Consider the following 26,124-nt stretch of genomic DNA (forward strand, 5'->3'; position numbering starts at 1 on the left):
CTATATTTACCATAAACTATTGGCTTTAAGTAATATCTGCAGTTATGGGAACAGGACCTTCAAACTGAAATCCATGATCACCAGTGGAAAATAAATGTGAAAAAAAATATAAAAATATAAAATATATAATAAATATAAAAAAAATATATAGCAATTACAAATCACAGGAAACTCAGTTTAAGATTATACATAAATTACAAACTACCCCATATTGTAGCAGTGAATATGACAGTGACTGTTCTGCTGAGTGTGTGAGTGTGTGTGTAAGGTGTTAGCAGCATGTAAGCACCTGGGTGCATTTAATGTGGCTCTGTCCGGAAATTCATAAATTCTGGGCTGAGGTTGGTGAGTGTCATCTATAATACGCTGTCCTATTGAGCTTTATCCTCTACAATGCATTTTAGGCCTACAAGCTGCCTAACCTGAATCAAACAGACATGAGAGAATGCTAAGCCTTCTGTGGTAGTGTGCAAGGTTATCAATCCTGAAGTGCTGGTTAGACAATAACACACCATCAGTTTCAAAATGGTTTCATAATGTTCTATAACCTCTCCCACTGGAAAGACTCACACAATGTTGTCCAAGGATGCATGTTATAGACTATTGGAGAAGACTATGCTGAAATCATATCAAAAGATTTTGCAACTTTGGTATCTAAATGATCTCTGTACATTGTGAACATCTCATTGTTATAGTAGCTTTTGTATGGAGGATTTCTGTTTATTTTGTTCTTTGTTGTTTCAGGGATTATATTCTTGGTTGTTGTTGTTGCTGTTTTCTAGGAGACAAAGATACGCTTTATCAATCCCCTATTGGAGAAATTCTTTCTATTGGTCTAGTCTGTGTTTATTTTATGTTTTTATTTTTTTGTGTTTTAGAGTAATTGTTTGTATGGTTTACTGTTGTCTGCGTCTAGCATTTGTTATGTACCTTTCTTGTTGCCTCCAGATCACTGACTGAATGCTTACTGGCATTTCTTTCATATGAATGTGTTGTACTGTTATTTCTGGGGATCAGTTTTCTGTTTGTAGAGCTCATTTCTAAACTAGATAAAAGATTTGTTACAAACAGGTACAACTAAAACTCACTGGTACAAGAGGCACAGCACAACTACTGCTAGCCAATCAATGAATAACAGTTTTTCACAGTGTTGTTATTTAGGAATTAAGTCATAGAGATTATCAACAGCGTAGCCAGATTAGTTAGAATGACATATTACTGCAGTGGATGCTTTTACTTTTTAGATGTTGAAATGTGGTGTGACTATGGACATATAAAAGATGCGACTTGACTTCCTCCCACTGTACAAAGATAACGTCTAGGTATCCCGGATATGGCCACTGCCATCTTTTGCCAGAGTCTGTGCAGCAGCTTGGAGAGCTGTCATGTCATCCATCTTTATGTAAGCCAAAACTGCAGCTCCTCCAATGGCCACTTGAGGCTGGCTACAGCAGTTAGTCAATCTCCATAACAGAAATGTTATGTCTATATAGCTAATATCTTCATTTCTTACAGCTGTACGGTGGGTTGATTTTACATAACTAACCTGTTTAAATTATACCAATTAAGGGCATGGCCGCTTTGAGTTACACGTGTATAATGTATAACGTTTCTGTTTTTAGGAACCTCTTCTTTGTAGAACTATTTCTAGAAGCTATTAATATGTTTATAATCAGTTATTAATTAAATTACTAATACAAGTGCTGAATTAACAGTTTAGTGTGTTTTGTGCGACTGAATCAAGCAATTATTGGCTGTTGTTTTCCCTTCTCTAAGGGTTTTGCCCCCAGGAACTTGGATATTAAGTTGATATTTATTATCTTTGATAATTGATCATTTTGACAGCCAAAATTAGTGGATTGCACCCACACAAATGGTGGTAACCATTATCCCCAACAAACAGTGCCGCCATGTGAGGCACAGTACCAATAGTTTTGTCTTGTCTGAAATACATCAGAATGCAACAACCCTCCATTAAAGGCAGAGGAAAGAAGAATACAGAGGTGTGGTAAAAAGGCTCCCTGCTGTGGTGATAAAATCCCCCAACAGAGTTCATACGCCTTGTCACTCTCTGTACGGAAAACAATGGTGGCCTCTGAGCCCACTGAAGCATGTTCGTCCTCTGACAGGATGTGAGTTTGCTGAGTGAAGATGTGATGTGAGATTTACCCCAGCTGTAGCCCCGGGAGACAAGGTCTTCGCAACGATGATCCCAATCATCCCAAGGTCAGGGCGCTTTTTCACATCATTATCACTTCTCTGTCATCCCTCTCTCTCTCCGTCTCCCAGAGGAAGTCCCGGCTGCTGCCAGTAGGTGATGGAGGAGGAGGAGGGCTCGTGTCATTATGCCGCCACAGTAAACTTTAGTGACGGTCTGGCAGGCTCAAACACACAGAGGTTACCTCAGTGATCTGTCATGTCCGAGTCGAGAAAAACTGTGACCTCCTCAGGGAGAGAGGGGGCAGCTGAAAGTGAAGGTTCTCCAGTTTGTCTGCAGCAAAAACAGTCAAAATGTACAGGGACTGCAAAGTTATAGTTTTATATGAGGGGAAGTGACAGTGAAAGTCATAGCAACCTGATGAAGCCAGAAAGACACATTTGTATTTAATAACCATGAGAAATGTTTATATGACCCTCCTGGTGTGCAGTGATTCACTTTTGGGAAGTACTAGCACATTAGATTTCTGTCAACCTATTACTGATTACTCTGCACCACAGCTTTCTACTGAATCTTGGTGCACATAGTGTAGTTATTGTTTACCAAAACAGGCTTGTAGTAGGAATATAGTATTTCTTCGGGATAGGGCAAAAACTGTAAATATCTGTACATGTATTAACTGTGAGCTGGCTGGTGAGACAACATGCACCACTGACCATCAGACAGACAGCCAATGCTATGTAATGTATAGTATATAGTACCGTATAGAGCCATGCTCCTAGCTAGCTAGTATACTGGTCACACCACATTTTAACATCACTGCATTTCCCACTATATAGGCATTAAGTGCAATTTCCCCTTTTACATTAGTTTGACACTATTATGAATTTCTATCATACATATTTATGTTGATTAAAAATAGAAGACTCAATAATGAAAGGGCAGGGAGAGTGAGTTTAGATGGGTCTACCCGTTCCACCACATCCCTGACTGTCAACACTGTCTGAGTCCAGGACCAAATTACAAAGTCAAAATATTTCTGCCTACAATTATAGATGTATGGATGTTGTTTTCTACTGTCTCTGCAAGTTGTCCTCTCTCAGAAACAATGTGCAGTGGCATGCATTGTAGCTTCACAGCTCCTTTTAAAATATTAATGAGAATGTCCACTGGCCATATTCACATTTCACAGTGAAGGCGTAGACAGCCTTCATTAGAGCGTGTATCAGACAGGTTTTCTTGTGTCTCCATCAGTCACTGGGGAGCCGGCAGTAGGACGTTCTGTGCCGGGCCACTTAATAACCCCTACAGGGATGCTAAGCCTGCCCATTTCTCACCCTGACACCTTAACAGCAGCCTAAATTGGGACTGCATGATGTGTTAACTGATAATACTTTGTCCAAGGCTGGCGCTGCTCCTCCACCTTCATCTCATGAATTATATTATGATCAGGATGTAGGGCAGTGCAGCAGAAACACAGTGTCAAAACACATTGTTGTTACAGTGACTACACGTCATGGTGTGGCTCATGTTTGCTACTTATAAGCTCTGTAGGTGTTGTGTTTGTTGGTCTAGATCAGAGGTCTAAAAGTCTGGGCCTCCCCACAGACAAAGCAAAGACAGCCCCCCCCCGACATCTGGATCTTAGTGATGTATTGATAGTGCCACATGAAAATAGTTCATGTTAATGCATTGTGTAACTACCATTCTTTGTATAAAAAAAAACTTTGATTTGTAGTAGTGTAGCCCTGGCTAAAATACTTTTAGACTTCAAGATGAAGATAATTCATGTAGTCATCAGAAAGTGAATAGTTTAAGAAAGAGAGGTCTAACATGTATAAATATGGTTAAAAACATGGATGTAAATATTGTTTAAAATGTAACTGGAAGGTTAAAATGTGTTTAAATATAAGATGTATAATCTCTACAGTTCAGAGGTCAAAGGATGAAGTTCATTTTAATTAGCATAGTTTGTTTTATATGTATTACGCACGTGTATTCAGCATAGACATATAAATGTATACGTCTATGGTATTCAGCCTTACAGCCTAACTTGGTTCATGCCTGATATGCCAATCTTTGTGTTCTTTATGGTAATTGGGCTGTTCTGGATTAAACAGCCAACCAAATTATATTCTCAGGTAGAGGGGTGGGGCTTAGTCGTACCCTGCTAGCTCTGGTGTTTGCTGTGTTGCCAACTTGGCGACTTTCTCGCTAAATCTGGCGACTTTCCAAATCCGCATGGCGACTTTTTTTTGTCAAAAGCAACTAGGGACAAATCTAGCGACTTCTTCTGCTGTTATTGGAGACTATTGTGGTGTTTGGAGACTCTGACGTGAAAGCACGTATCACTCTACAGTTACTGTGCTCAACAAAAAGCGGGTGCTGCTGTGAGCCCCTCTCCCGTCCAAAATCACTCACAGGTGGTCAGCCTCAGTATCCTCGCGCAGCAGTCCCAGCCTGCAGTCAGAGAGGAGACACACTCCACTCCGCGTCCAGGTTGCAAATGAATCGCGCATGCGCAGGGCCGCCGCTGTTCCCGCTCTGTAGCCGGCTGTAAATGTAAATGTTTCTTCACTCACTCTCACCAAAAATACATTAAAAAATTTAAATGTATTAAATTTAGGGTTTTTTTACTCACTTTTTGTCTCTCCCGTGACGTTATTCCTCTCTCCTTCAGCATCAATTAAATGCGGTTACATCAGGCAAATTGCAAATCAGGCGATGATGTCATTCAGCGACTTCTAGCGACTTTTTGGACAGCCAATAGCTACTTTCCTTACTGAGGAGTTGGCAACACTGGTTTTGTGAGTACTGATACACTTGCATGTGCCTTTTATTTTGATTGCTTGTTTGAACAAGTGAAGCTGCCATTACAGTTTTTAGGCCTCCACGCTCCCAAGCCACGACTCAGGCCTGCAACTGTTTGGTTTATGTTGCAACATGAGTGTGTGTGTGTGTGTGTGTGTGTGTGTGTGTGTGTGTGTGTGTGTGTGTGTGTGAGACAGAGAGAGAGAGAGAGCGTGGGCCCACAATATAAAGTTAATGTTCACATGTTTAAGATGCTATGCACTGAAGATATTAGAGCCTAATTGAAGATAAAAAGGTTTAAAAGAAAAGAGTCTTTAAGGTATGAGAATAATACTATTTTGTGTTTATTAATATTGGGTATTATTTGTGGTGACATATTTTCATGATTTACCAAGTATTATTATTTTGTTTAATAATAAATGACTAAATGTTGTCATATTGCATCTAAAGCAAATGTGTTGTGTTGTATAATATCTTAAATAATACATATTTTGGGTGAATGCTTTTTGAGTGAATACAGGTTATTTAGTATTTTAGTTGAAGAGTAAAAAGGGAAATAAGTTCATAAGAGTTATATTATTTTCTAGGTACAGGTAATAGATTACTTAAACTTAAACTTAAACTGTACCCAGGACCCTGCCCAGAGTACTATTACATGCAGCAGATAAATATAATCTACATACCTACATGGGACGGGTGTTACACTAGGAATGAGTGAGTACGCCATTATCTCTATCTGTTCAACCAACAAAATGATGTATTAGTATCGCTGTTGTATCAGTACTCTAAATGGGCAGGGCTTAAACTACACACGTGTGGGACTCACTGGAAGCCTGAAATTGATATGGGTTGATCAGAAGTTGCTATTTAAAAAAAAAAAGTTGCTATATTTACAAGCACCGATATTGACACATGATACTCGTAATAAGTACATTATCTGTACCGGGTACTGTACTCAGGTCAGCAAATCACTGCCTCAGAGCTTGAAGGCCCTGGGTTATACAAGTTACATATACATATGGGACACTAGATGTCAAGCTAGAGCGCCAGCATCTCTGAGCAAAACAATGGGCGCTACAGCCCACCAGACTCCACTGACAAAACCAGTAATTTTATGTAGCAGACATCGTAAAACACACTTCAAACTGGACTGAAACAAAATAAGACTCACTAAAATCATCTGTGTGTGATCAAAATATACCCTTGATTCAAAACATTAGCTAATCCTTGGGGAAAATATGCCCGTCTGAAAGTGGAGAGGATCCTGATAGAACCAAAATATCAGAATCCTCTATAGGTCATTTTATATCCAGATAACAATATATCACAATATAGCACTTTTTCTGTTCATATAAAATCACTACCTGAAAATAATTTTTCAATTATATACTTAGAAATAAAAGGTACTTACTCATATTTGATTATTTTCCTCATTTTATTTAGAAACTTTGTGCAAATTTTCAACTAAGCATTCAACAAAATATAAAGTATTGTCTCAGTGGATATTTACAAGCACTGATCAGGTAAAGCATTCTGTACCATGTTGTTTTCACATTTGATTGCTTCCACAGTCTCACTTATAACAAGCCTCCTCCACAAGAGGCTCACCTGCTTTTGTGAAAATGGATTAGCAGCAACTTTATGAAACAAACTGCGGGAGGGACACAGAGAGAGACAGAAAGAGGCAGGGCAAGCCAGTGCAGAGTGGGGCAGAGTTGCTGGTGTGAGTGTGTTGGTATGGGGGAGAGAAGTTTATATGTAACTAAACTAGGGGGACTGAATTAGGGTTTCTATCAATATAATAAGGAAATTAATTAATTAATAAACATACCTGGGAAGTCTTCCACAGTCCAAAGACATGCAGACGACATGATGCTGGGCCTGTCTACAATGAATGTTCGTGGCTTTATGCTGTAGTTGTCAGGTTTCGTCGCGTTCAGATGGACTACATGGCAAGAGCTAGGACTACAGGCCCATATCGCCTTTAAACAATGTGGTGTAACCCTGTGTGTACATTCATCATCATCATGTCATCACATTGCCTTAGATTTCACTGTCCACAACCTGAAGATACTTGATCCTCAATGCACTCGCTGCAATTTTCCACCCACAGTCCTCCACAGCCTTCATGAGATTCTGTGACAGCACACTCTTAAACCCGTATCACTCACCCCAGCTGCACCCACTTAAAAGCCCTTTCTCACTTCCATGTATATGATCTTCAGAGAGCTGCATGTATTGCGTTGCCCGCTGTGTCATGTAATCCTCTCGTCCTCTCTTAACCAAGACTGATCAGCAGCTCTGAGTTGTGGTCTGTGTCACTGTTGCATCAGATTTGGCTGCATTAAACCACTCTCTGGCTGTGTCTTATTACTGATTCAGAAGAGAAGGTTAGAGGGCGTCTGCTGGCTGAATGGAGATATCACACTCTGTCAGAGTTAAAACAGAATATCATACCACTGCTTCAGCCCCAACTCTGTTTATCTGCCTCTTTCTTTTTTTAATGTGAGAAGTTTTTTAAATATATTGATGGACTCTCTCATGTTTACTTGTTAAACACTTTGTAAACTCTAAGTTTATTAAGTTTTAATAAGCACATTGCAAGGATTGATGCATAAATGAGATAAAGAACCTTTGAAGTTTTGAAGTGATGAATCAGTTTTGACTGCTGTTGGCAAGATACACTATACCCAGTCTGTTTACATGGATTCAATCAGATAACACAGTTACAAGCCCTGTAGTAACCTGGTTAGTGTATATATCATACTGCGAAATTTTGTTTTGTGTTAGTGTATCTATTCAGTGTTTAAACCCCTAATCGCTACATCAGAATCAGGTTTATTGCCAAGTAAGTTTTCACATACAAGGAATTTGCCATGGTGCATTGGTACAAAACAATAGTACAAGAAACATATGAATAAATGACATATACGATACGTATCATGATACGGGGTTACGATTCAATATATTGCTATGCACTGTTACTGCAACCACAACAATGGGCTCTGCATTTCTGTTTATCACTATCTAGTGGTTGGGAGTTTGAACACAAAAATCTAATCTTCTGTTTCTTTCCCCTTACCTCTGTGTATTATAAAACATGTCTTAGAAGATCATCCATGTTTAGATTTCTTCTGAAGCAAGCTGTAAATTGAACATTATGTTTAAAATTAAAGGTTTATAAAAGTTTTATAACTAGGTTCAGGAACAAAGACCACACCTCACACTTACCTCATTTCGGCTCAAAATGTACGTTAGCACAACTTATCCGTTCACTCCCTCTTTGACTCCCCCTCAAAGCCTTTCTTTTTCTCCCCTCCTTATTCAAATACAGGAACCACTGGGGCTCTAAAGAAGAGATCAGAAGAGACGGACGGCTCCCCCACACGAGTTTCATCACCCACTTGGTTCTCTCCCACCATTTTGCCAGACTCCTCCGTCCATCCATTCATCCATCCATTCACAAACCTGATTTCTCCCCAATCCCTCCACCCCTCACTCTTCCTTTCCATACCCTTTCATCCCCTTCATCATATTGGTTCACATTTATGCATTATGTGCAATAAACCATTCTAATTCCATACATTCGTTAGTGTGGTCTTTGTTAGTGAAATATCACTGTGGGCTGAAAACTTATAGTGCAGTTTAAATGGCAGATGGCAATCAACTGAAAACCCCTCGGCTCAACTAAGCGTGTAGGAGAAACTACAGTGGCTGCGAAGCAATCTAGAGGCAGTGTTTGGTCTGTCCATTCCGGGCTACTGTAGAAACATGTCAACATGGCAGAGTCCGTAGAAGAGGATCACTCATTCTAAGGTAACGAAAATATTATTCCTAAATTCATATGAAAATATACCTGAATGAATATTATATTCAATTTATGCCAATAGATCATAAATCATAAATCATAAATGTTACACACTGGACCTTTAAAATCATGTCAGACACATGTTTTCATGTTAAATATAAGGGTATATATTACACATACATATATACAGTACATCCCATCATTTAGCATTTATGTTCTTATGTGGTCATTTATCAGATTTTATTATTGAGGGAAATCCTTTCCTGCTTTAATATTACTAAAACCAGAGGAGTGGAGGCTGTCAGAGCAGCAAATTCATACCCATGGTTTAAAATCAAGTGTTCAATTGTCACTCATGGGTGTAATGCTTAGGTGGTCATATACTTTTGGCCATGCAGTGTATTAAGAAGCCAATAAGAAAAAGTAGCAAAACCTCAACAGCCTTTTCGTAAGTTAAACAAATATATAATAATGTGTCCATATAACAATGAAAATGTGATTCATAGCCGTGTTTAGTCAGTTCAATCCCTGGCTGCAACTCCATCAGCCAGTCCTTTAATTATATCAAGCATTTATACTATATATAAGTACTACCGTTGATAGCTTACACATACCATTACTGTGCTCAAGCAATCTCGTGCACTTTAAGTACACTAGAGCAATATAACTGACGCAGTCTTTGGAGGGGAGATATTTTATTTTATTTCATTTTCTGTGCTGAGTGTCATCATCCCTGGAGCAGGGTGTCATCTCCGGCTGTGAGAGCAGCGACTTCTTTGCTGAATCGGCTCCTGTTTTGATTAACATGCTAATGCTGGGAGTCAAATTTCCACCACGGAGAATAGAGGGATCTCCCAGGATTCACCCAGAGTGTGTGAGCCTCTGGCGGGCATGTTGGGTGGTGTCACTACTGATTGGAGGAAAAGCTCTTCCTCTGTGAATGTCTATACATATACAGTGCATACGCTTTACACATCCATACATGCACTCACATGTACCAATATGCATGTTTATCAAGATCTAACATCTAACATTGCAATCGTCTGCTTGGTTTGACTGACCAACATCTGAATTCTAGCTTTTACCAAACTAAGACTTGCTTAAATGCCTGGTTAGCTCACCATAAAATCTACGTCAAACTGGACAGAAACAAAATAAAACTCAACCAAACTCTCTTGGTTGGTCTTGCCACTGTTCCAACAATCACAGACTGGTGATTGGTTGGGTATTGTGGGTTTTTTTCCCCGATACCCATGCTAAAACGATACTGAACCTATACTTTTTTTTAAAAAGGAGCACAAAATGAGAGTGGAATTCATTAAAGAACAGCTTTTTTAAAAAAGTATACTTAAATATATTAATATAAATAAATACAAAACACTTTTTTACAAATCAAATCCACATAAAATCGGGACTAGATCCGAACAATCTTCTGTCGCTGAAAAATAAAAAACAAACGTCGATAGGCTCATCACAATCGCCAATAGCGGATATATTTGTCCAATCACTCAACCCCACTGAATACTTGGACACCTAAACTTTGGTGTACCAATGTACAGTATTTTTATTATCCCTAATGTAAAATAACTGGACCAAAAAAAAAAAAAAAAGAACTCCTGGATATACTGCTGACCTGCACAAACCATGCATTCACTACATCACCCATTCACCCTCAACAGGTATTTTCTCCAGCAGACTTATTGACACTCGTCCTCCCTGCTATTTTCCTCAAGTGCTCACATTAAGCTTAACAACCATGATAGGTAAATGGGAGAAGGAACAGAGACAGACTTTGTGGTGTGCTTTGGGGGGGGCGTTTAAAGGGATTATCTGAACAGACATTTACAAACTGGCTCCAAGGTGCTCTGTGTCATTTTGTCATTCTCACAAAACTGTCAGCTCTTACGGTGCCAAGCTATTTAGGAGTTATCATGCTAGAGGACTGATCTGAGCCACCTTTAATGGAAGAAGAGAGGAAAAAGGCTCTGAGAGACTGGAAAGGCTTTAAGGTCAGAGTTTGAATTCTGACACTGAGGGAATATTGATGTAAATGAAGTGCCTTCTTTTCTTTCTAGTAAATTTGTCTGAAGAAAGCACAAAGACAAAGATTCTAAGTTTATATTGGGATGATTTATTTGTGTATATTCATATCAATTTGTACATGTATGTGATAAATTTAAACCAAAAGCATCTTTCTATCTTTCTCAGCCCCTGATTGGTTGTTTTTGTTCAGGCCTGGTGGATTCTTCCATATGCCAGAGGAGCACTAGGAGCTCCTCTGGCAGAGGAACCTGATTGTTTTACAGATTATCTGTGTCATGTACTACTGTAGTGTACATGTAGACATGTAGTCTGGAAAAATTACATATATCCAAAAGGCATAGGCATATTATATCTACTAAAAAAAGTGCAGGGTTGTTTGGTTCAACTCTTGGTGCAAAACAATATATCGTAAATGTGCACATTCCTGGCAGATGGTAACATTAATGACATATAACTACTGTTTTTGTTTTGTTTGTTTTTTTGTAAGTGGCAGTCATGTGGAAGTGGTTGGGGAGGATGATGAGTGCAGGACTTTGATGCTGGATACTGTTTTTTTTTTTAAATAGATACAGATAAGGGTGTACACGCTTATCCCTACTACCTATGCATCCTATATTCTGCACTGAAAAAAATATTTTTTGGCCCTGTAATTATTATTTAAATTATCTATATAAAGTCTACAAAGAAATACGAATTCAGTGCTTTTACTTTAAGATAGCAGTTTTTCATGTAGTGCATTACTTGGTGATTGTTTGTAATTATGTTTCCTCAGTTTTGTATGTTAATTGAATCCTTTGATCCAAGTAATATTCACTAAACCAGTTCATTGGCTTAATTAGTTGATCTTTTCAAGTAAAATGTAATTGAGTGACATCAGTGAATCTGGCAACCTTCTCTGCATTCGGAGCATGACGTCAAAGCCCCGCCCCACATTTGAGCGGTCTTTCGTCAGATACGTTACTATTACGTCCATGGTCAACATTTCAACCGGGTTGGCGGACTTTGTTGACTGAGACGGGGAAGAACGAGAATATGGAACCATGAAGGTAAGTTTTAAGCAAAACAAACTTTGTGTCAGTTTCTCTGCACTGAAAGCAGCGGCGGCTGCAGCGCTAGCAAATAGTGTATTTTCCTGCTGACTAGCTAGCTAACCAACGTAACTTTGTTGGCACGAGGTATGTCCTTTTCGTCTGGAAAGGCCCCAAAACATGAGGTCGTGGTTTTATCAAAACTGGATGTGGTAAAGATGCTGCTGGCTGGAACGAGTAAACTTCATTGTTATATGATACGCGTTTTACAGAAAAAAGGAAAAGTTGTGCTTCCGGCACTGTCGTCTCCTCTCCTCTTCTAGCTCCACGCCTCCCGTTACAAGTCACTGAAGTTGAAGTCCTTTGAAATTGTTGATACTGATACAATAGACTTGAGTTAATTTATGATTGTATATGTGTATTTGTGAACACAATAAAACGACTACGGTTTAGTTTGAAATAATTGCTGTCATAAAAGTTTTCGCACCGCTGCTTTTGAAAAAAAAAAAGTGCGTACTCGATGCGGACAACCGCGGTCTCCGTGTACACGCACTCGGTTTCACTCAAGTCTTCACATCGACCTGTTTTAATGCGATACCAAGCTGGCACGGTACGCTGGACTATGAAACCTCAAACGTCCGCGGACAGTGACAGTCAGCGTCGCTCACAGTATGGGTACAGTACGCCCGACTCTGGGAGCCATAACTGTGCTGGAGGAATGCATTGGTCTGTGCTTAGCCGACTGTGAGTCAGGTGTTCAGGGACCGTCTGCAAATTGCAACATTAAAGCAAAATCTAATTTATTCAAAAGGTACATTTTATGCATGTAGAGTCAGAAACATAATTTTGCATATCTATTGATTTCTGCTGTCTATACTATCAATTTGGAGAACTGTTTTTGGTTATTCTTGTTAAATTTATTATGAACTACTTTCAATAACTTTCCCTTTGTAAACTGTAGTGTTACAATAATGTCACGTCATGTACACCAGCAGTTACCCCGGTCTAACCAGCAGGTTATGTTATTAGTTACTTACTGTATAATACTGTACTTATTATATAGAAAGTATAACTTTCTGTTGTTTGATGAAATTGTCACCATAGCACTATGTAAAGTGAGTCACTGCTTCTTGTCATTATATTTCTGTTTTCCTTTTAGACTTGAACAGGAAGTCACAACAGTCTGTAGATTTTAAAAAATGAAATATCAATGTGCATCCTTGAGTTAGTAGAAATTAGGTGAAAAGCATATAGATAACCTTTTTTTTTTTTAACAGAACATAGGACCTTCTGACTGTTAATTTGGACTCCACGGCTGACACAAGGTAAGATCAAATTAGTAATGATTAGGTTTAACGTGTGTACTTGTTTGTTTAACTGTGTGGCAGTTTGGTTTAATTTTGAGATGTTTAATTTGTATGTTTCAGGTGCCACAACATGAGATGGATGTGTAAGATATGTAGCTTTGAGTCAGAGAAGAGGTTGGGATTGTTAAAACATTACAGACTAAAGCATGGAAATGGTGGTCGCAGCCAGTCAGTCCCTTGTCTTTACACTGATTGCCCTTGCTCTTTTAAAACATTTAATGCCCTTCAGACCCATTTGTCTCGACACCATGTGGAGATGGTCACCCAAAGTGGACCTCTTTCATTTACTTGTCTACTTTGCTGCTCTGGTTTTTTTGATTCAGAGAAGCAGTATTTTGAGCATCTAGGCAGCCACTTAAGGAAGTTTGAAGCAGTTGCATGTGTCTTCAAAAACTGCAACTTCAGTACAAATATTTATTCCACCTTTGCTACACATAGACACAGAAAACACCAGTCACACACCCTTGAGGATTTTAAAACGGAAGTATTAAAAAGCCAACCTTATGAACCCATGTTTGCTCAGGATGAGACCTGTGTGGAAGAGAGCTTAGAGCTTTGGGATGGGGAACCACAGGAGTTGTCTCAGGATATAAAGGAGAAATTTGGCCATCTCTTTTTAAAGTTGGAAAGCATGTTCAATGTCCCAAACAAATGCATTGATGAAATAGTAGATGAGCTTCAGTTTATATCCACCTCTGCATCTGGTCCACTTTTAAGAGATGTGGTGGTGTCCACCTTGAAAAGCCATAATTGTGATCTGGATCCAGCCATTATCTCAGATTTAGTGAAAAATATTTGTGAGACACACCCTATAAGTACTGCCTTGGGGACAGGTGGCCCTTTCACAACTTCATACAAGAGAAGAGAATTCATGAAGAAGCATTTTTCTGTTGTTGAACCAGAAGAACACATACTTGATAAAAAAGAGTGCAAAACCTTCCAGTATGTCCCAATATTGCCCTCCTTGGTGCAGGTCCTAAGTAAGTCTTTTCAAGAAAACACATTTGAAGGTGAAAACAAATCTGAAAATGACTTTAAGTACCAGACATTTCGTGATGGATCTCACTATCAAAAAAATGAGTTTTTCTCTGTAGAGGAGAACAGGGTGAGTCTCATCCTGTACATTGATGACTTTGAGGTATGTAATCCTCTTGGGACATCTCGAAAAAAGCACAAAGTCACAGCTGTCTATTGGGTGTTGGGAAACATTCCTGTGCAGTTACGTTCCACATTGACATCAATCTACCTTGCAATTCTGTGTAAGGCTGAAGACACCAAGCAGTTTGGATTCCAGCGAGTTTTAGAGCCACTGTTAACAGATATCCAAAGCTTGGAGAAAGATGGTCTTTTTGTTCCAGCGTTAGGGAAAGCCATTAAAGGGACTGTGGTCAGTGTGGTGGCAGATAATTTGGGGGCGCACTCTGTGGCAGGATTTGTTGAAAGCTTTGCAGGGTCATACGTCTGCCGGTTTTGTGTTGGGGAGCGATCCAAGTTTCAGTCCGATGAAGTGAGATCTGGGTCTTTTCATCAAAGAACCAAAGATCAGCATACACTGCATGTACAGACAGCTGTGTCAAGTCCAGATCACACTCCTTGTTATGGTGTAAAAAAACAGTGTGCATTGTCAGAAAAACTTGAACATTTTCATGTGACATCTGGTTACCCTCCAGATGTTTTACATGATCTGCTGGAGGGCATTGTTCCAGTGGAACTGGCTTTGGCATTTGATAACTTGATCAAGAAAAAATATTTTTCTCTCATGGAACTGAATGATGCCATTTGCAATTTCCCATACAAGTGGAGTGATAAAACAAATCGCCCTCATCTCATTCCTGCTAACTTTTCGACTCGAAAATCAGTAGGGGGCAACGCACATGAAAATTGGTGCTTATTACGTCTTTTGCCTCTGATTATAGGTTTAAAAGTACCCGAACAAGAGCCTGTATGGCAGATGCTGATGACACTGAAAGACATTGTTGACATTGTCATGTCTCCAGTCCATACAGAAGAAAGCATTTGCTATCTTGACAGCATCATTTCAGAACACCGAAGCAGATTCCTAGATGTTTTCCCCCAACATAAGCTCATTCCCAAGCACCATTTCCTTGAGCATTATCCTCAGCTCATTCGGGAATTTGGCCCCCTAGCTGCCCTCTGGACAATGAGATTCGAGGCCAAACACAGCTTTTTCAAGAAGGTGGTCAGACACACTGGTTGTTTCAGGAATATCTTGCTGTCCCTTGCAAATAAGCACCAGCTCATGGTTGCATACCATCAATCACATGCTGTCAAACCATCACTTGCAGTCACAAAAACAACAGAGGTCTCTTTAGATGTGCTTAAGGATGATCTAAAAGACCTGGTGAAATGCAGATTCCCTGCTGTTACGGCTGTGCATGTTGCCAATAATGTGTGCAATTTGGGCACCAACTATGCAGTGGGAATGTTGTTGTGTTGTGGTTCCACTGCTGGACTGCCTGACTTTTCTGAAGTGTTGCAGATAATGGTGATTTGTAACAAACTGACTTTTTTTGTGAGACAACAAAATACATGGTACAATGAACACCTGAGGAGTTATGAGCTGGAGAACACAGGGAGTGTGCAGTTACTTGAGCAAAGAGAGCTTAAAGATTTTTATCCTTTGGCTCCATACACCCTTGCAGGAAGACGCCTGACAACTTTGAAGCACCACATTTGTCTATCCTTTTAAGTATGAGGAGAGAAGCTTGTGAATAAATGTCTGTGTATTTCTCTTCTCTGTTGTTGCAGCTTCTTCCTGTTGATATGGCACCCTCAGCGAAACTGCGGATAATTTTTGGGGAGGATGATGTCCGTAAACTACTTTTACCTGCAGGCATCCCAAGCACACTTCAGGACCTCACTGATGTTCTTCGAGAGACATTTGATATTACAGGACCATTCACTGTTATGTACCAGGACATGGATTTCGACGGTCAGTTCTTCACTTTGACCTCGATTGAGGAAGTACAAGATAAAGCTAACCTCAAAGTAGTAAAAACTGAACCAGTGATCTTGAGTCTCACTCCTGTGGACATGTCAGAGGTCGAATCTCCAGTTCCACTATCTACGGAAGCAAGCTCCTCCTCATCTGGATGTGACACAATCCTGCTTTCCTCCCCAGATGAGAGTGGACCATCCTACAGGTCTAAGCCATGGCCATTTAAGTTTGAAATACCTGTCTTTTCTTATGATGTAGACCTTGCACTGGAAGCAGGAAAGCAAGCTTATGAAAATGATGGCACACTTTTGAACAACCCAAGAGTAACTAGTAGCATTCTTGAGAAGCTCGCAGAGACTATATTTGGCTTCACAGCATATCCAACTGGTGTCCAGATTTTAGCTGTTGCTGAAGCCTTGGTAGAAAAATACCCATGCCTCAAAGAGCCAGGGTCTTTTAATGGCCTATATGGTTGGCAACAGAGGATAAAGTATAAAATGGGCAACTACAGGGCAAAGTTAAGAGGTCGCCAATTACCCATTCCAGAGCTCGAGGTGAACACACTGAAGAGACGATGCTCCAGTGAAGAGGGTTCACTTAAAGGCTTTAAAAGGCCAAAAAAAGCTGAAGTCAACTATCTGCCACCACTGCCATTTGGTGAGACTGAGGAAACCTTAGAGAAAGAGAGACTAGATTTGCTGAAGGAAATAAAGAAGAAGAACAATGAGAGGGCAGTTAATGAGAAAATGGAGAAGTCTTTCGCTATGAGAAGAACAGAGGTTGTCCAGGATTGCCCCGCAATCCAAGACCTCTTGGAGAGATGGCCTTCTCTGTTCTGTGAAAATCAGGTAAATCCAGTTCTTGTTCATGCAGCAACTAAGTGTATGTGAGATCTCATGAGTCATCTTTTAACATGATTTTGTGTTTTTATCTCTCATTTCAGATCAAAGAGGAGTTTAAACGAATAACCACGATGCATCTGGAGCGAACCTTTTTGTCCAGATTAGACAGGTACACCACCAAACTCCTGGAGATATTTCGGAGGAAGGGCGGGACTGCAGGGACCAAAATAAAACCAATGTTGGACTCACTGAATGAGGTAAAATTTCAAATTATTTTAATTACATAATCTAATGATGAGGTCATACACACTGAGAATGTATCACTCTTTTATTTAATCTGATCAGTGTCTGTGTTGGTCTGAAACTGTTCCCTTATCCTGTCACTGTGGCCACAATTAACAATTTATGCACATGATTTTCTCCACAAGTGTATACAAACGTGTCATCTCTCCCTTAATATGTGCTCAAAAGCAGAGAGATTTACAGAATTTTCAAAGTGACCCTCTGAGTGCAGCGAGATCCCTTCCTACTGCCCATAGACTCCAATACAATCATTTCCCAAAATATTACCCTTGCGTGTGGGAATTCCTGTCCTTGCCTGGTTCACTTTGTGATAGGAAGGTACTGTTATGTTGCGAAAAATTCATTTGTAGGTCCATTGATGAGGCAGAAAACTTCCCTCATTGGGCAGAGACAGAGTTTCTGGACCCACAGATTATGACATGCACTAGACATTGACTCTTGTCAACTTGTCTCAACACACATCGTTAAGAAATTCTTGTTAAGTTGCACACTTCACACCGTTAGAATGCAGTTGCAGGCTTACATTCCCCATTGGGTAACTTTCTGTTTAAATCTGTATGTGCTGTTATGTATGTATGTTACATATGTTATGTTATGTTATGTATTCTCTGCAATACATTTTTTTTTTGTGTTTAATAGCATCATGTCGATGGCAGAAGGGACATTATCATCCGTTGCTTAGTTGAGTATCTTGGAGAGAGTGGAGAGGAGCTGATCAAAGACTATCAGGTATCTGATGATCATCATGACCATATTAAAATGATTGTCTAGCCTTATAATCTGGTCTTCACTTGTGATATTATATTGAAGGTCAAAGATTCTCTACACTTATATTTAATCTTTATAGATAGATAATCTTTATCTTATCTATCTTAAACTTTAACTTGCCTTTTGTCTCTGTTTTTCGGACTATTTAACGATCACTTATTAACTTATTTTATGAGCAAAAGAGTATTTAATTTAATTTAGTTTTCAGCTACACTGTTTCCCCCATGGGGACCTTCCACACTGGGAGTAGTTCTGGTCTACCAACACAGGTGCCGTCCCTTGGACAGCTCCAGCCTGGGTGGCTGGAGGACTCTGCACCTCTGTGCGGAGCCTCCTGTCTGCCCGGGCCAGGTTGGTCACTGTGGCGGCACTCCCTGTGGTCGTGGGCGTTGACCCCTCTCAGTCTGGATGGCCCCAAAAGTGACTTTCTTTGTCTCAGGGTCAGCCTCTGTGAAGCACGTTGTGTAACTTTACGTATGAAAAGTGCCATATGAATATTGTTTGATTTGAGTACACTAAATTGAGTAAACCTCTTTGTTTTTTATTTAAAAAAATAATTCTCTTAACCTTTTCTTTTACTTGGAATCTATTCTTAGTTATTTCTAATTGTGGCTTATTTGTTTTCACAGGACGTCAGCCAAGAAGCAGTGAAAGAGGACTGCAGTAATCACATGATGAAGATCACCGTCATCCATCCCAACGTGGCACAGGAAAACCAAGATCCCGTGTACGTGTCAGTCATCATTGAGGGGACAGAAGTTCTGGAGGACTGCGGAAGTGTGACAAATGCTTGCCTCCTACTCATGGGTGTCATCTATGCTGTCAACTTAAGTTACCCACTGAAACTGAAATATACGTTTGAAGTATTTCAGAAGCTGTTTCTTGAGCTTGACATCCTTAAAATGTCAGCAAAGGTCCAGTCTCTCCACAAGAAACTTTTAGCATGAGTGTTTAAGTGTTATTTGTGCTTTTGTCCAGCACAAACAATCTCTTTACATTTCGTCAGTGATTCTGACAGTGATTTCAAGTGTTGGTCAGTTTTATATAAGCTCTTTTTGTCCTGATCACCCTGAGAATGTCAGCAAATGTCCAGTCTCTCCACAAGAAACTTGAAGCGCCAGTGTTATTTGTGCTTTTGTCTAGCACAAACAATTTGTTTGCATTTTGTGTCAGTTTTCTGACAGTGATTTCAAGTGTTGCTCAGTTTTATATAAGTTCTTTCTGTCCTGAACATCCTGAGAATGTCTGCAAAGGTAGTGATTGCAACTGTTAATGGACAGAGTTGATGTATTCTTTACTGTTCTGAAAGTTGATTAGAAGAAAGCTGAGTTTTTGAATAGCATGTTTTTTTCCCCTGCTAAGGCCAGCTATCTGATTGGTTGAAACTTTGAGAATTTTTTTTCCCCTCAATGAACTTCTGCCTGTAAAATCCATGAGGAAGTGAAAGCTTCAATCTTTTGAAGTTTGTAATAGATCCCAATTGATGGAATTACAGAATTGGAAGGGAAAAGTCAACTGTAACACTGTATTCGTTTGTATGCTGGAATATCAGTCCTAAAGTCAGTTGGTGCTTTGTCATTCCGCATTTAATTTTTCAAATTCTACACTGCTTTACTTTTGAGTCTCTGAACTCCCTTGATGTATGTACTCTATGTATATGTATATATGCATTGTTTTGAAATTTGCTAGCAAGAAGTTCTATGGCTATGTGTTTGTAGTTATGTTATGTAGATATTTTAAATATCTATCATTTCAAATGTGAATTAAAAGTGTCTTTCAATATTTGTTTTTGGAAAATATTGAATTATTATTGAATAGAATAGTAAAAATATTTACTTAATTCAATTAATATTAACTAATACATTCAATATAAATATTACTTAATAATTACATAGAATATAACAAAGAAAAGATGAGTAAGAAACACAAAGAAACATCAGCAATGTTTACTTGGGTTTTGTAATTAGATGCAATGGTCTATAGGTGAGTATTGCCAGTACAATTTACTTGTGTATTTTTCATAAAAAATAAGTGGTTCTCGTAAGTAAATATTACTTAGAAATAGCCTGAGTAAAGATTACAAGCACTTTCTGTGTGGAAAAACTTGCCTACCTTTTTTTAAGTAAATGTCACTCCAAATTTTTTTCAGTGTGTCTTTTAAGCGCAATGACTAGAAAAGGTGTCCTGGGAGATGAAGGAGACAAGGTGTGTTAAAAAGTGTATTCTCCAAACATTTCATCACTTCCAGACTGATGATTCAAGCTGTCAAGAGTATTTAAGGGTAGATTTTTTTTCATTTACACTGAAATCCTCAGATATTCTTATCTCCTGTATATCCCGAACACGCACTAATCGACTGCTTGAGGAAAGAACCTACATTTTAAAAAGCCCTTATGACTCAAAGCACTTCCTGGGAGGGAAGTAGACACTAACTTGACAGAAGATGTGAGTTCTCAGCAAATGACAGGCCAAAGTGACTTGGCTGCCTTGGATCAATAAAGATCCCAATCTCCTGCTCGACACACTGATGACAAGAGTGATAAGTATCACCTTTAAAAGCAAACCGGCAGTCTTCATAGACCCACAACATGAAAATTGATAAGGCCCGCAGGCTGTTCTCCTTGAATAAACCCTCCAGTTGATAAAATAGACACTGTGGTCTTAAAGGATTTATCTTAGTGTTCTTCCCTCACAATGACACGTCTTAAGCGAAGCGAACATTTCCTTTATTTCCCCTCTGCCTCTGTGCAGTTTGGAGAGTAATCGCTCCCATGAAACAAAAACAAAGGCAAACAGATCTATTTCCTGTGGCTGTCGCTGGCGTGATACCTGTCTGCTTTGCTGACAGCAAGATGATTAGACTACTTCAGAGGAGCTCATTTCCAAAACAACACCCTCCCGCTTTCTCAAATATCCTTGAGCACACAGGCAGAGCCGACATGCCCGTGCTTAGCTAACAGGTTATTTGGAGGTCTTTTGGCAATCTGGAACCGTATTCAGGGGAGGTTATGTAGTCTATAAGTTGTATAGTCACATTGTCAGGTTGTTTTTTCTTCATTTGGAGATTTTTTCTGATTGTGTAAGGTTGTTTTTTTTCCGTGGTCCCTTTGCTGTTTTAAAATTTGGCTTTCCTCAAAAGACACCTTGAGGAACAGTTCAGCGTTTTGGGGAATACACTATATGGTATTATTTATACATTCATAAATCAGTCCCTTAATTTAGTGGGTACATAACATAACAATTAACACTACTTTTAAATTATTTAACTGTCTATGGAGGATTTTATTGGACGTGACTGGACATATTTCTAATTCACAAATATCTCACTACCCACAAACTTATTTTTTATTTTATGCTGTATACAGTCATATCTGCAAATATTTTCAAAAATACAGTGATTTTTAATAGAACCAAAATAGTGTGTTTTGAATTTATCCAATCCCCTTTTTACAGTCCTTCCAATGATGTAAAGAAAAGACTAAAGAGTAGATCAAATACAGCTACAGCCCACTAGTCATGCTATCACACCATCAACATTTGTGGCCTTACTAAAATATTGTGGAGTCACATTTTTTGGCAGCTGCAATCAAAATACAGTATAGGGCTTTGATAAAATAATTTGCAGTGGTAATATAGTGTGGGTAAAACTCTCAGGTCACAGAATCTGATGGGTTGCAGAATGTGGTGTAAAACTGCAGTCAAGACGGACTCACTGACAATGACCTGTCAATCACAAGGTAGCCACACCCTTATGGTCTATTTTACTCTAAATAGGACCATCATTTACTAAATGAACATCATGCTGTATGGAAGAAGACTGAAACTAGAGACTGAGACCAGAAACTCATCAGGAAACTGTTTACTGAGCTCATAAATCAGGTGAGAAGTCGACTCATTTCTCCATAAGACTCAATACTATCAGACTTTTTTTATTGCAGCCAATGGAGCTCCCCCTGCTGGCCTTTACATAGAATGCAGGTTTAAGACATTTCCATGTTGGCTTCACTTCACAGACCCAGAAGCTCTGTCCATTATATATACTGTCAATGACTATAAAGTGATATAAGGTTGGTAGATAATATTATAATTTTACATAACAAAACCCCTGTGTGTGCAGAATTAAGGAAGGGTGTGTTCTAATGCTTTCTAACTTTTTTTTAAGATGAATAACGTGTCATTTTGTTTTTCAGAACTTCAAGTCTCAATTTAAACCATTGAGCGTTGAAATTAGAGCAGAAAAAGGGCAATTTGTATGCAGCTCATATCTTCAAAAGCCACTCTCCTCCTCCTCTGTCCTTGTAGAAATTTTAGATATGAATTGCCATAATTTTCCACAGAAAAAACTTTTTATTTTGTTTGTGAAGGAAGATAATAATAATTCTTGAACTTGTTAAAAACAAGAATTTTATCATTATGTGTCTATGACAACATAATATAAGGCTTCTGCATATCTGAGAGTAATTTCCCCCCTTCTCCCCTCTCTACTGCAAATTAGCTGCTAAACCCATGTGTTTGCTGGTTTCATGAAAAGCACTGATGGCAGTGTTAGTGCCTGAGGTGAGGTCATATAATACATGCTGTAACCCTGCATAGCCAAATAAATTAGTTTCATCATGTGCAACTTTATTTACAGATTTCTTCTTGTTTCTTTTCATTTTGTGTGCACCTGCTGGGTTTCACATCTGCACCGTGCCGTCTCCATGGGTTTCTTCAAAGTTGCATTTTGTGGACTTGGTTCACCATCAGTATCACTAAATGGTTTACCAAAGAGGTCAAGCATTAAACCTGCCGATTTTCCCAACTAATTCTGCACTTACACACAAGTTATCTCACTATTTTATCCTGCCAGACACAGTAGCAAGATTGGCATACGAAACCATCTAACACATTTTCTTCTTAAAAAAGGGATTCCAACAGCAACTGTTTTGTGAGGCAGATGGTGAGTGATTTAAAATCAGTATCATGAGAGGACAAAAAGGTAGGAGAAGCAGAAGGAGGACAGAAATAGACTATTGGGGTTTGACAAATGAAACCGTTGTCATACTGTTTTAACAAAGTCAAACAAAAGTGAGAGTAAGTGGCTGTGGAAAGCAAGACAAATAGAAATTTAGAAGGGGAGGGAAGGAGGACATGCAGAGGTTGATGAACAGGAAGTTGAAGACAGAGAAGGTGAAAGGAAAGCTCCAAAGAATGGGATGGAGAGATGAAAGAATGAAAAATAGGGGGGAAAAGGGAGGAGATGGAGGTGGCGTAGCATGGCAGGGGATGACAGGATGAATTAGGTGCAGAGAGAGAATAGTAAGAGGTCACATTTCAAACCTATTCACCCACACGACGTGCAACACATGGCTGTGTCAAACTGCCTCAGCTTCTCACATTAATTGCCCACTCTACAGCTGCTGAGCAGATTCAACAGGAAAAGTTCCTGAAGTGGATAAAAAGAATATTCTTGATTAAACTGATGAAGGTAGATTCATGGGAAACATTTGTAGGGGAAATCATATATTTGGTTCATCTCAGGATGATGAAAATCTCACTGAATCCTGCTATTAGAGTGTATTGTAAGACTTCAAGGCCAGTACATCCAAACTCCATAAATGTACTTTTCACTTGCTTCTTGTAGCCAGCACTGGTGGATTTATGTTTGAGAAAACTTGATGCAGTGCCATCTAGGGTGCCCTTCCAGTGGAGAAAATGTGATTATGTGCCCTCTATGGTGCCCTTAAGTGAAGAAAAAGTGATGCCATCTAGGGTTCCCTTCCAGTGGCCAAACACGATACAGTGCACTCTAGGGTTCCCTTCCAGTGGCCAAACACAATACAGTGCACTCTAGGGTGCCCTTCCAGTAGAGAAAACGCAATGCAGTGCCTCACATGCTGGAAAAGAGTTAGGAACTGTTTCACCATAAATGCATCACATCTTTCTGTGCGATGCCCGACCACATGCAGTTGGTACCCTTTTAATTTTTTTGCCCCTGCCCCTCAGATAGCCTGAGCCCCTGAAAGACTATAATTAGATAGTTTTGCTTTGTTTTGTCATGGTTTTAAAAAATTTTTTTTTTTAAATTGAAACTAATGAACATGCAGAATGTGGGTGAAATTGACCTCCACTGTTAAAATACAATCATAAGTGCAGTAAAACTATGGTATTTCACAATTTTAAGCTTAGACGTTGTTTTTTTTCTTGAGTTTTCATCCCACATGCCATGTACAATGACTGTTGGAAATTTGATAATTGGACCATCCTTTTTGCTTTTACAGTTTCTGGCTTTGACAAATGGTGTAATTTAGGCAATTCTTTTAAAGAAAACCCACCAGTGAGGCTTTAAGAGATACAAATTGGGTACAAATAGTTCCACAACTGATGTGCTGAGTCTACATTTAACATCTTAGGTCCCTAAATCAGGAAGAGCCAAAGAATTTCAGGGAGAAAAAGAGAAGTCAGCCAGTATTTGAGACAACTCAAAATCCCAAATGGGTCCCATGAGCCCGCAACATAATCGTAGGGTTAAAATGTTTTTGCCTTTAATTTCTTTAAAACTTAAATAACCAAACAAAAGTTGGGTATTTTAAACCATTAAATCACTTTTGTTTACCTTCTCGCTCACAAGCCATATGTTAAAGATATTCATGAAACCACATGGGCAGACATTACCATATTTGCTGTACCATGACCACAGTGTGGCCTACCATCTGTAGACAGTGCACTTTGCTGTGATATACAAAAGCACATTTAGTATTCCCAGCAATTAATAGCATTTTTAATACTAATTAAATTTTAAACATTTATATTGATATCAGCTCTCAAATGTAGCACAGCCATTAGTGTGAGTGCAATATTTTTGTAAAAGCATTTTGAATATTCCAGTGCAACTGAGGAAAACTCATAGTTGGTAACATTTTATTTGTGAGAAAACATCCTAAACGCAAGGTCCATTAACTAGTTTTAAAAAAAAAGAAAACATGCTCTCCTTTTGGTCTCAGTCAGCACTCGTCTATGCTATTTGCATCCCCTTAAAAATTAAACTTAATCTCTACCTCAAATCTCATAAAACATGTTTAGCTATTCAAAATGTAAAAAATGTCCATCTTGGAAAGAGGGGTGAAGCGAGTGAGTTGCAATATGCAAAAACACAGCATGATGCCACTAAATCCTTCACACTGGTTCTTTAAATAACATGTTATGAATTTTATTTTGTCTAAATTGGAAATACAGTGACACTATAATAAAAAATGAGATTTCTGAAGGATTCTGTTTCATAGTGAAGTGTATTAGAGAGCGGAGATGGGCTAGAAGCAATTTTGCCAGTGCTCTAAGTAGTTTTTAAGGTTCTTGCTCTAAGGTTTTACATGACATATATTCAAATTGCAATTTACTATACTATATACTATACAATGTATTATGCAGATCATTTTCATGCATATTTATACATGTAAAGACACCAGTTTGGTGGACTGACCCAAATGCACATTACTCACATAACCAAATATGTGTACTTGACAGCTTAAAAAGTAGTGTACAAGTTAATGAAAAGTAGCACTGACCACACAGGCCATGAATACTAACATTTTGATGCTGCAGGAAGTGAAACACATGCAGGGAATCGTTTATGTAACACTTTTGAGTGTATATGCAACATAGGCTACGTTCACACAGAACACTGCTCAGTTCTGAATTAAATGTACAGATCAGATTCCACTGTGAGCAGGTCACAGTCCTGAAGTGACCATGTGATGAACACATGAATTCTGATATGACTGTTCACACTGAGGTCACACTGCAAAAAATCTGAGCTGAATTTGGGCTGATTTGGACAACATATGATGGCGGCCCAAATCAGAACGAAAAGGTTCAGATTCATGTGATTTGTTTTGTTCATACTGTGAAAATGATTCTGATTCGGGTTACTTTTGCCTGCAGTGTGAACGTAGCCATAGTTGCATATGACATAACTTACATATGATAAGACATATGATAGTAGTTGACAGTAGTTAAGTTCAGCTGGGCTCATCAGCTGTTTCTGAACACAACTGTATG

General features: G+C 39.0%; 2 protein-coding genes across 2 annotated transcripts in view; both read left to right on the forward strand.

Moving 5' to 3' along the window:
• The window catches only part of tdrkh (tudor and KH domain containing), a 193,849-nt gene extending 168,215 nt beyond the window's left edge, over positions 1-25,634 (forward strand). The window contains exon 14 of the mRNA XM_051416786.1: positions 25,625-25,634. The gene's annotated coding sequence lies outside the window, so the exon portion shown is untranslated. The remainder of the gene's footprint in view (positions 1-25,624) is intronic.
• LOC127372883 (uncharacterized) lies at positions 11,768-19,869 on the forward strand. The gene is made up of 6 exons (XM_051416805.1): positions 11,768-11,866; positions 13,126-13,173; positions 15,985-17,022; positions 17,118-17,273; positions 17,959-18,048; positions 18,717-19,869. The coding sequence occupies exons 3-6, from the start codon at positions 16,000-16,002 to the stop codon at positions 19,032-19,034; spliced, it is 1,587 nt and encodes a 528-aa protein (XP_051272765.1). The 5' UTR covers positions 11,768-11,866; positions 13,126-13,173; positions 15,985-15,999; the 3' UTR covers positions 19,035-19,869.
• Positions 25,635-26,124: the final 490 nt, after the last annotated feature.

The sequence above is a fragment of the Dicentrarchus labrax genome, unplaced genomic scaffold (assembly GCF_905237075.1).
Source record: "Dicentrarchus labrax unplaced genomic scaffold, dlabrax2021, whole genome shotgun sequence".
NCBI classification, from domain to species: Eukaryota; Metazoa; Chordata; class Actinopteri; family Moronidae; genus Dicentrarchus; species Dicentrarchus labrax.

What these genes read in the sequence shown, in the direction of transcription:
- LOC127372883 (XM_051416805.1), top strand. Translation starts at nt 16,000, where the DNA reads ATGGCACCCTCAGCGAAACTGCGGATAATTTTTGGGGAGGATGATGTC. An exon ending in CTCTGTTCTGTGAAAATCAG is followed by an intron (nt 17,023 to 17,117) that starts GTAAATCCAGTT and finishes CTCTCATTTCAG; the next exon opens with ATCAAAGAGGAGTTTAAACG. An exon ending in TGTTGGACTCACTGAATGAG is followed by an intron (nt 17,274 to 17,958) that starts GTAAAATTTCAA and finishes TGTGTTTAATAG; the next exon opens with CATCATGTCGATGGCAGAAG.